Here is a 10,973-nt window from a genome sequence, read left to right as displayed (position 1 = left end):
CGACATGTTTTGAGTGCTCGAAAATTAGCGTCTATTCTCAAGACTCGAGAAACTTGCATGCGAAAAACAAATGTGATTTAGAGCATATAAAGTGAAATCGTCAGCGAAAAATAAAAATAAAAATATCGCTTTTGTTGAGAGGGAAACAGAAAATGAAAAAATAAATAAATAAATATAAAAATAACAAAACAATAAAAACCACAGCTGTCAAAAGAAGCAAATCAAGGTCCCCAAGATAAAATATCTAATAAAATAGCAAATCAAACCCTCCCGATAAAATATCTAGCATTCGATAACATATGAAACATATAAATAACGAAATTTAAAAACTTAAAAACTTTAAAAACTAAATTTAAAAACTTTTTATATGTCATTTATATGTTATTCGATTCGAAAATATTTAACATTCAATTCTGAGACAAATTTTAACATTCGATAACTATGATAATTCACGAATTATTAGCTCTTAAGCTTCCCGTAAAAAATATAATGCGAGTCACTAATAATATCATGCTCTAATAACATCATAAAAAATATCTCTAATAATATCATAAAAAATATCATGCACAAAAATGATACAGAGTTACATACTGAAAGAGCAATTTTAATTTATAAGCTTAACACGATTTTTTTTTCGAACTTTTAATTTGTTCGAAAACTTTTGCAATTTAAAATGATTTTCCAACACTTTAAGGCTTTATATAATTACTATTTATCTATTGTTGACGAACATTTATTTATCTCTCTCGAGATCTTTATTTCATGAGCTCGCGCTTGAGTTGATATTAAGATCAACAACAAAGAGGAGAAGATCTTGAGATCTTCTCCTCTCCTAAATAAATAACATGAAGATCTCAAATCTTACCATTTAAATTGAAATTTTTAAAACATTTATAAAGGCTAATTCAAGTCACATATAAACCATTTCCAATTTCAACTGTTATAATTTCACAAATGGTACAAATGTATAATGGTAATGATATTTTTAAGTTTAATTAATTAGTACAGTTTTTTTTATTTCATTTGACAATGTATTCTTAGATAAAATAGCACTAATTATGCCTTTTTAAACACTAATTAGGCCTAATTAGTGTTAAAATAACACTAATTAAGTCGAAATTTTCTTTGATTTTTGACAAAATAATATCGACTTTTTCTTTAAAAAAAGCAAAAGCTGTCGAGAGGGATTGTTAGCGGAGCGAGCGGAGACCGGAGCCGCCTGGTATAAACATGAATATTATGCATGTATACTATCACCAAAGCAATATTTTGTATTTCATTTATTTATTTATTTATTTATTTATTTATTTTTGCGATGGCAAAAAATAACTTATATCAAGCAAGTGAAGAATCATTAGCATGACAAGAAAACAACTCAGCATTTACCTTTTAAGTTCAATCGTGTACTATTTCCAATTAGATATTTAAATCGTGAGCAGCGAGAAACTGAAACGAACTGTAAATTAAACTGAATAGTTGAAAAGCAAACAGTTCATCACAATATAAGCAAAAAAAACTGTTCTATATTTTTATTTTAGTTTTGTTCATCATTTCAAGCCGGTGACGTAAAAGTTTCTAGCTGCAAAGTTAATGTAGCTTAATAATTGACACACGGAATAAATGTATTCTATTAGCGAAAATACTTCACTCATTTATTAGATTTCTTTTGTTTTCAATTTCAGGCTGTTTTCTTTGGTGTTTACACAGTTTACGAGTTCATTTTAGAATGAAGGACTTTGTCTCTAAATGTTAAAATTTATAAATTTAAAATCGTGTATATTGGGAAATTCTATGAATTATTTGTTTGAAAGGTATTTTTTAAATAACTTTGAAATGTTGAGTAAAGTGAGGTAAGACCGGGTAGCTAAGACAAAGAATATACATAGGGAAAAAAGGCTAGTTTCCATAGACATAATATAAACCAGTTCCTCAAAGTTTGCATCAGTCCCAGAGTATAAAAGTAAAAACAAATTTAGGGGCAGAGCAGCAGAGGTTCCTGAAACGGGTTTGCACCTCTTTTTCCAACAACTACTGGGGTTGGGGTTGGGAAGAAGAATTTTCTCTTTTTTATTTATTGTTGGCTTGTTCTACATTTTTGCACAATTGATAAACAGTACTGTACAACTAATTAAGATGCTTCTCTGAGGATTTATTTATATCATCGATGTTGATTAAATCTGCTAATCCATTTTAAACTGATGGCATTTTAAGAATTTGTGGATTCGTGCATCCTAAACTAACTTTTTTTACTTTAAGTTGTAATTTTAAAACAACTTTACTGAGTGTTACGTGTATCATACATTGTTCTTATTATAAATCTTTATGCAATTAAATAACAGCTTCTATGCATCAAATAGTAGAAAAGAACATAATTCGTGTAATGTGCAAAAGGTATGAGGAGCATTAAAGTTATAAAAGAACATTATTGGTGTAAAGTTGAAGCTAGTTGACATAAAGTAGTTACCGTCATTTTTAGTATTGAGATACGCACTAAAAAAATTTTACAGTGTAGATGAATATCTTTTATTCGTGAACAGTAAAAAACAAAGGTAAATAATCAATAAACGGCATTTACGAACATTACAAAATCATGCATAAAACTGCACGGCATATACCGACGCAATAATTTATTAAAAAAAGTTAAAATAATGATAATTTATTGTCTATGGCCTTATTCTGTGACTTATTATGGATTAACGGTTATGGATTAAGTAAAACATAGTTTTAGGAGTTCAATTCATCAAAATAAACATCAGCTATACTCAGTATCATTGAGCATGAGGCTATTGCTCGCGTTCAACTGATGCTACTCAAAATTGGTCACAATCAATTTTCTTTATTAATTTTACTTTTTAGAATGGATTTTTTTAAAAGTTAATTTATCATTGAATTGAAATGACTTGTTTTATAGAAGCACATTTCAAAAATTTCCTTATGGACAAAAAAACAAAAAGAAAAAAAAGAAAGAGAAAAAAAAGGTGGTTTCAGACGGCTTTGAAATGCGAATTCTGTGACGTATTCCTGCTATGCCATCTACGTTCATCCTTCACCTTACCTGACGCAAGGCTGAACTAGATCAGTAACTAGAATCACGTGTCATGCTGCCTCATTATACTAAAATGAACTGTCATGAAAACAAGGTTGCTTCTTTAGGCGGGCAACGCTCTCTATGTAAACATTGGTTGAAACTGCTTGCAACGCTTTATTGTTTCTAGTTATTTCTGGACAAAGCTAATCTATAAAATATGAGTTAGCATGTTCAAAAGTTTAAAAACTATCAGTGTTTTTAAATTTAGCTTTAAAAATCCCAAGAGAATTTAAAACCTGAACCATTAATATTTTTATAAGTTACAGATGTTTTAAATAATCACTTTAAGCACTTTTGCATCGCTGTTTCACTTAGTAAAAAAATCAAGAAAAAGATTTAAAGTAGCAAAGAAAATTTGAAGCAAATATTTGATTTAAAAATTTTTGCTTTTTTTAATTTATTTTATTCTATTTAAAAATATTAATACAATACATCGAATAAATTCAAAAACGCAACACTTTCCTTGTTCTCTACAACATCTAAATCGTATTTTCTACTCTAAAAGTAATAATGATGCTTAATATCAAATTTTAATATGACCTAGCACATCGTACGTAATAAACAAATGACATATTTTTTTCTGATAAGAAAACATTCCACACAATCAATAAAACAACACGCAAGTAAGTATCAATTAATTTAAATTTGTAAATACTAGACGCTTTTGGTGACCTTTCAAAATCATTTCGTAGAACATTTAAACTTTAATTTAATGGTAACCAAGCCGAACGCACAGCACAACTGTATTTTATTTTATAACCGTCGTTGAACAACCGACCCAATTAAGGGTTTACTGCTACAAACGTTCAACTCCGTAGGCTTGTAATTTTGATCGTGATCCAAAAGACAAGGGAATTGGGGAAAAAGACAAGGGATTGGGGAAATTTGACTTCGTAGAGAGCATTTTGATGGAACTAACCCACATTCACGTTATGTGACTTAAATAGTTGTTATCTTGGTATCACCAATATACAGCAAATTCATTAAGATACATATTTATTTATTTTTTTTGTCTGATAAAATCTGTTTTTGATTATTTATTTATTTATTTATTTATTTATTATTGTGCTTTTAAATTTAGTAACCCCTCAATTTATTTTCCCACAACCCCCTGGTTGAGAAACGCTGATCTGTTGTCCGTCTATTATTTAGGTCTTATAATACGAAACAAACTCATCAACATTGTTAAACATATTAGACGCGAATCTTGCTCTTCTAGTTTTCATCTAAAATATTATGTCATTTGAAATATTGATTTTAAGTGAATGAGACAATTTAGAAGGATACTAAAATATCATCAACGAATCACTAGTGTGTAGCATAGAAGGTTCCTTTTACAAAAATATTATATCATTAAGGAACAGTAAGCCAATTTATACTGTAGTGCTGCCATCTGTACTTTAAGATTAGAAACATAAAGGTAGTCTTGACAAACGATCCTCTTTTTCTTAAAAACTTAAGTCAAAACACATAGAGGAAAATGCAACAGAAATTTAAAATTTATCTCTGGTTTTGAAATATTTTCATAGTATTTAAATAAAATTCTTCTTTATCCTTTATCTCTTTATGACAAGCTTAAATTCTCACTGTGCACCCGAAATTATTTGACAAATAAATCTAATTTTATATACTATGCCACATCTTCTGAGCGGAGATAGCTTAATAAAAAGCTTAAAAGCTAATATTAAACAAATTATAGCTAAAGATATGTGTTGACTGTGATAAAGTAGTGGCTTTACATGCATAATACAATAAAAGCTGAAAAATTATTTTTAAGAAATTGCATCACGAACAATGCACAAATACAATGGTCGTTTAAAAAAAAAAATTTCTAAAATACTTGCAACTCGGAAGACTCAATTTTTGGGTTGACCATGGTAAGCTCTTTACTGCCTATTACGGCCACAGTAAGCTTTTTACTGCCTATTACTTCCGGGTTACTGCTTACGATGTACTTTAAAGCAGTTTGGCACACAACGTGATCAGCACAACGTTTGGGTTTTTTTGGGTTGGGTAACCTGATTTATTATTTGTGTTTGAAAAGAGAATCGTTATAATAATCATCAATTGAAAAAAAATAATCGTTTGAAAAAAAAATTTTACCTTAAGAACAATGTACCAACTTCGAAATTTAAACCAAAATGATAATTAATCTCGCTGCTCGAACAATAAGCTAACACTTACGTACGATGGTGCACGGCTTTCAACAAGAACAAACAGTAATAAACAACTAAAAAGAGGCCAAATTGGGAAGGCCAAAAAAAACGAGTTCTTTATAAATCTAGCATCCATGTCACCTTATAGTAATAGTCGATGAAATTTTGAACTGTAAGGTAAAAAAATTTTTACATCATTTTAAAGTATCTAATTTTACATGGCAAAATACAAAGTTTGAGCGAAATCGGTTGAACAGAGTCACGTTGAAAAAGAACACGCGAGGTCAACAAATTATTAGGTAATTTAAAACAACCCTTTACCAAAACGTTTGATCAGCCCTTATGTGACGAGGAATAACTAACCTTGCAAAATGTATTTTCTTTTCTTTTCTATTCTATTTTTCATTCTTTCCATTATTTGTTTTTCTTTACTCGATTGTTTTAGTAAGATCATAAAATAAGATCATAAGATCATTCTTTCATACATTTTTCGGTAAATAGCAAAATTCTGAAGTTATTATTTTAATAATTGAATGGGCTCGAAAAAATATATGGTGCTATAATTTACTAATTGCTCTGCTTTAAAATTTCGTGAAAGTTTTGGATTGCATCTTGGGTAAAATTTTAAAAATTGGGTGTACATTCTTTTAATTTCTTATCTTGTTAAAAATTATTTTCTAGGCAACGCTCACAAAAAATAATTTTTTTTTCAATTATTACAATTTAATGCAAGTATTGTGCTTTTTAGAAAATAATTTTTCCATCAGTTAAGATTTTAAAGAGTAAATTCTGTATTAATGCCTAAAAATAATGCTCATGCTGTTCGTGATTTTTATAGACACTATATACATTATTTAGGATTCTGATGAAATATTAATGATAAACAATCAGATAATTTGGAAAAATCGGTCCACTTTTACTAATTTTACTTTTTGTGTTAATAACCGTGATACGTCCTTGTAATGTTTCTTTTCACGAGTAAAGTATTACGACACCCAATCTCCAGTCTTGTTTACTCGAACTTGGCTTAACTCAAAAATAATTTTAATAACCTATTATTTTTATATTAAATAGAGATTTATGTATTTTAATTGTAAATTTCATAAAATTTTGCACAATCTTAAAGATTAAAGATCAAATTATCCTGGAGTAAGCGAGTTTAATATTTGAGTATTAACATTTTTTTGATTCCTACAACTAGATTCAGAGAGAGAGTGATTGAAAGGCATAATGTGAAAATAACATTAAGGAATCGAAAGTTTCAACCTTTCTCTTTGCTGATCTATGAAGGCCATATATTCCCTACCTCATATATAGTCACTACCTTTTTGACTACAATATTATGAAAAATATAATTTTCTTTTCAGAGGAATCACTTACGTGTTTAATTTTGCATGACAATCAATAGTTAAAATGAAATAGTATACATATTCTAAGAGAGCCTCTTATAACAAAAATATTAATTCTTATCATAAAATAGAATCATTACACAAAATTATTAAATTTGAATCATTTTTAGAGTGTTTTATTACACAACGTCTAATAATATTGAATAAAATAATTACAATGATTGAACTGAATAAGATCAAAACCTACAGTTTCATCTTAATAAACTCGTCCTTCACATAATATTTCGCCATTTTTTAAGCAAGAACTTTCTACGGCTTTCGGATAGCGCTTTTGCCTTCCTTAACTTTAAATAAAATTATAACAAAAACTATTTCTGCATCTATTTGCTACAAGTTCTCAAATTTTGCTTGAGAGTTTTAATTTATCATTGTTTGAGAGTATTGTTAGAGATATATGGTTAGTTTATGATTTAGAAATCAGAAAGGTGGGTTCAGTATTTTTTTTAGTTGAAAGAAATTACTTTTAAAAATAGAATACTTTGGTTTTAGTTAATGTGTGCAAAATTATCAGGTATGATTTACTTTTAACCTTATAAGTGTAATATTGTTCAAAAAAATTTTTTACATTTATATTTGATTGAAAAGAACTATAAATCTGATTGTAGTGTATCTACCACTACAAAAATGTAATTTCAATTCATTATAAGGCTCTATAAGACATGTTAACTTGATAATATTAATAGGTACCTTTTCATATATGAAGGTTGACATTATCGATATCTACTCTCCCCACATTGGTGACTTCTATGGATTCCTCATTGTACAGTTGACTTGCTACTTGTGACAGTAACATTATCCACCTCTTGGCACCGTTGCTATTCAGTCAAGATCACACACAACGTCGGCCTGTATACACTAGACTGCTAATGGCAACACAGGAGCTACCACGATCATGAATTTTATACAGCTCTCCCGATTAGCATTTTAAAAAGTCCGATGATCTTAATACAGTTCTCCCGGCTTCTCACAGAACAGCAAGGAATCAACTAGTTGTATCCATTCATCGTATTCTATCACAGATATAATTCTGGTAGGGGAGTACTGTAGTGTATCTACCAGTACAAAAATCTAATTCACAAGTATATAAAACATGTTAACTTGATTCTATGGTGGGGCACCTTTTTATAGATGAAGGTTGACATAATCGAGATGACTCTCCCCACACTGAAAAAAAATTTTTCAGAAAAACAAAAAAAAAAAAAGGTTTTTTGTAGTTTGAATGTATATTAATTTGTCAAAGTTTTTAAATAAAAGTGTTTTAAGACATATATTTTTACTTAATCCATTTTGCCATGGAATCGAAATTTGTTTCATCTACGGTACTAAGATTCTAAAAATAAATTAAAGACTGTGTTTAGTTCATCGTTACATAAAGCTCAGCTGTTATTTTTATACTTTTTTTTAAAAAAAAACTAAAATGTTTCATCCGTGTGGTTTTTTCCTACCAGGTTCTTATACTGCAGCTTATTGTTAGAGCCGATATTTTCAAACAAATAATTTTGTTTCCAATAAAATAAATAATATAATTTCTGAGTTCAAATCTGCTTCATTTCATAAGATATTAATGATATTAAGTAATTCTGATTTGTTTGAAGTGAAAAATTGTTTTATATATTTATAGAGAGATTGTTTTAAAAAAACGCAACATGGTTGCAATATTTAGAAAAAACTCGCTCTTTTGGCTGTTCAGATTTGGCTTCTTTTGACTTATTCGTTTTTTTTTCTTCAAGCATACAATAGAGTTAGTATTTAGTTCAAGTACGAGGCAAAATGGATTTTGCAAAATATCATTTCTATTTAAATTTGGAATTTTGTATAATATTGATAAAGTAATAAGTGTTTTATAACGATTTTTATTCTAATCTCAAGTTTTTTTTACCTCTTAAACCACTTGTTTACTATTTTATTCATCGTTTATGTTTATTATTATTATATAACTACATATAATTACATGTCAATATAATTACTATATTTCTATTTTTCACTGTAATAACTGTCAACGCAGTGAAGAACACGTTGAACCAAATGGTCTCAAAATACACAGGATATAGTAAGCCGGAAATATAGGCGATAAAGAGTCTGCAGTTCTCCCTACTCCCTAATGTGTAAAATAATTTACTTTCTTGTGTTTTCTGGCATAAAATTGTATTAGCGAAAAAGGATATTTTAATTCATTGCTTTCTTTCACAAATAAAAAATTAATAATATGAGGTGTTCCTTCTCTAAAAGAGTGATCCCAGTCGTTAAGTAGTGAAATAGAGGACAATTTTAAAAGTCAAAATGCTAGATAGACTAGTATTTAATTGTTGTGACCGTTTATTATAAGGCATGGGATATGTATTTAGGATGATTGACAATGATAGCACTCATATTTATAACTTATAACATAACAATAACTTTATTCACAATACTTACATAGAACACATCAACAATAGAACATACTGGAAATCGAAACTGAAACATACAATGTAAACACAGTTGCAGTTACATCACAACCGCGATACTAGCGCCAGTGGAATTACATGGAAGATCCCAACAGTCTCCCCCACTTAATTAGAATTGAAATAACAGTTAATTGAAAACATTAGCTACTTAAAAATTGAATATGTTAAATATATAATTNAATAGAGATCTGGTTATTTCAGTTTCCGTCTTTAAAAGTGCTATATGTTGAGCCATTTCAGCTAGATTTGGCATGTGACATTTTTAGCGGCAATCATTGGTCGATTTTCTAGCGTTGCCATTCGGGGAGTTGCAATGAGGCTTTTTTTTGTCGCCGTGTAAGAGAAATATATATATATAGAGATTCTGAATAATATTATTGAATATAGTATTATGTAATGTTATTGAATATTACATTAGCTCTTATATTAGTAGTAATTAAATGATTGCGCATCATGTTGGCTGTTCCTACCAAAAATGTCTTCATAGCCTGTTAAAAAAGCATATAATATTCTCAGCGTTAATGTGTCTATTTCTCTATTTGGGAAAAGATTAAACAACAAATAAGTATACGATGCTTGTATATAGCTTATCATACTATTGCTGTAAAGACTAGCTATTTAGCACTTGATGCAGGTTGGCATATAATCTTGCAGACATTAGATTGTTATCGGTAGCCCGACGACCTGCAAGCGAAGTTGAGCACTTTATGGCAAGGGCGCCTGTAGGGGGGTGCACTTGCACTCCCCTGGCTTTTTTAAAACAATTAAAGAGATACATAACCACAATTTTGTTTTGCAGAAAAACAGTTTTGCTGGAAGAGTTAGGCCAATTTTGATTGCCTCCGCTACAGCTGAATAAAACGGTGTGAAATCAATAACTAAATCGATGTATTCATAAGAATTTTCTCTATTCCTCCACATTTCACAACCGCGTTGTAGCTTCAGTGATGAAATTCGGTAAGAGCAGATCTTTATACATAGTATATATATCTTCTAAAACTTCAAGATATGACGCTTTGTCCAGTTTGTTCATCGCATTGGGGTGAAGCTGTAAGAGTGAAAATTCTTTTCTTTGTGTTGAAGAAAAACTGTCTTTCAACGAAGATATGATGGAGTTCAAATAAGGAATAACGATTGACCTCCTGAAAAACTCACCTGCGTTTTCAGAAGGCACATTCGATCTATGAACTTGTCCAGATGCCACTCGAGGTCGATTCATTTCAATGCCTAATTCTTCGCAAATGTGTTCTGCGTTCGTGAAAATTGCGGTAAACTCCTCAGAAGCATTGTTTCGATGAATTTGCAGCACATCTATCAATTTGACTACATAATCAGTTACTTCCTTTAAACCTGTGTTTACTTTTTGCAACTGATTGCACACAGGTTCAAGTTTGACAAAATAAATAGCAATAACAAAAAGTGATGCAATGTATGTTGGCGTTGTAGCAGCTGTTAATTCACTTTGGTGTTTTTGTTTGCAGCTTTTTCTGTAAGGCCCTCTAAAAGCTTTTATAATTATAACAAACTTATCGGAAAATCGTCTGGTACTCTTGTACTTTTCTGACCAGCGTGTTTCACAGAGTAAAGGGATGTTATGAATTTCTTTTCGTTGCAAGGTACTTTCTCTGAAAAAGCTAATAATTTCCTTCGTTGTCCCTATAGTATTCTGTACTTCTTTAGCGCGGTTTAAGTCGTTGATCACGAGATTCAATGCATGATTGGCACAATTAAAAAACATAGCTTTAGGATATTTGTCTCGAATCAATTTTTGAACTCCACCTTCTTGACCAGCCATTGCCGCAAAACCGTCATATCCTTGACCCACAAATCGTGTCATATCCAAATTGCAATAATTCAAAAATGGAATGATTATTTT

General features: G+C 29.8%; 1 protein-coding gene across 1 annotated transcript; it reads right to left on the bottom strand.

Annotated features, from left to right (window-relative positions):
• Positions 1–10,019: 10,019 nt before the first annotated feature.
• LOC139425302 (52 kDa repressor of the inhibitor of the protein kinase-like) lies at positions 10,020–10,934 on the bottom strand. Its single transcript, XM_071179279.1, has one exon. The coding sequence runs from the start codon at positions 10,932–10,934 to the stop codon at positions 10,020–10,022; it is 915 nt and encodes a 304-aa protein (XP_071035380.1).
• Positions 10,935–10,973: the final 39 nt, after the last annotated feature.

The sequence above is a fragment of the Parasteatoda tepidariorum genome, chromosome 3 (assembly GCF_043381705.1).
Source record: "Parasteatoda tepidariorum isolate YZ-2023 chromosome 3, CAS_Ptep_4.0, whole genome shotgun sequence".
Taxonomy (NCBI): domain Eukaryota; kingdom Metazoa; phylum Arthropoda; class Arachnida; order Araneae; family Theridiidae; genus Parasteatoda; species Parasteatoda tepidariorum.
The sequence above is the reverse complement of the archived record's forward strand: the minus strand, read 5'-3'. Positions and strand labels throughout refer to the sequence as shown.

What these genes read in the sequence shown, in the direction of transcription:
- LOC139425302 (XM_071179279.1), bottom strand. Translation starts at nt 10,934, where the DNA reads ATGACACGATTTGTGGGTCAAGGATATGACGGTTTTGCGGCAATGGCT.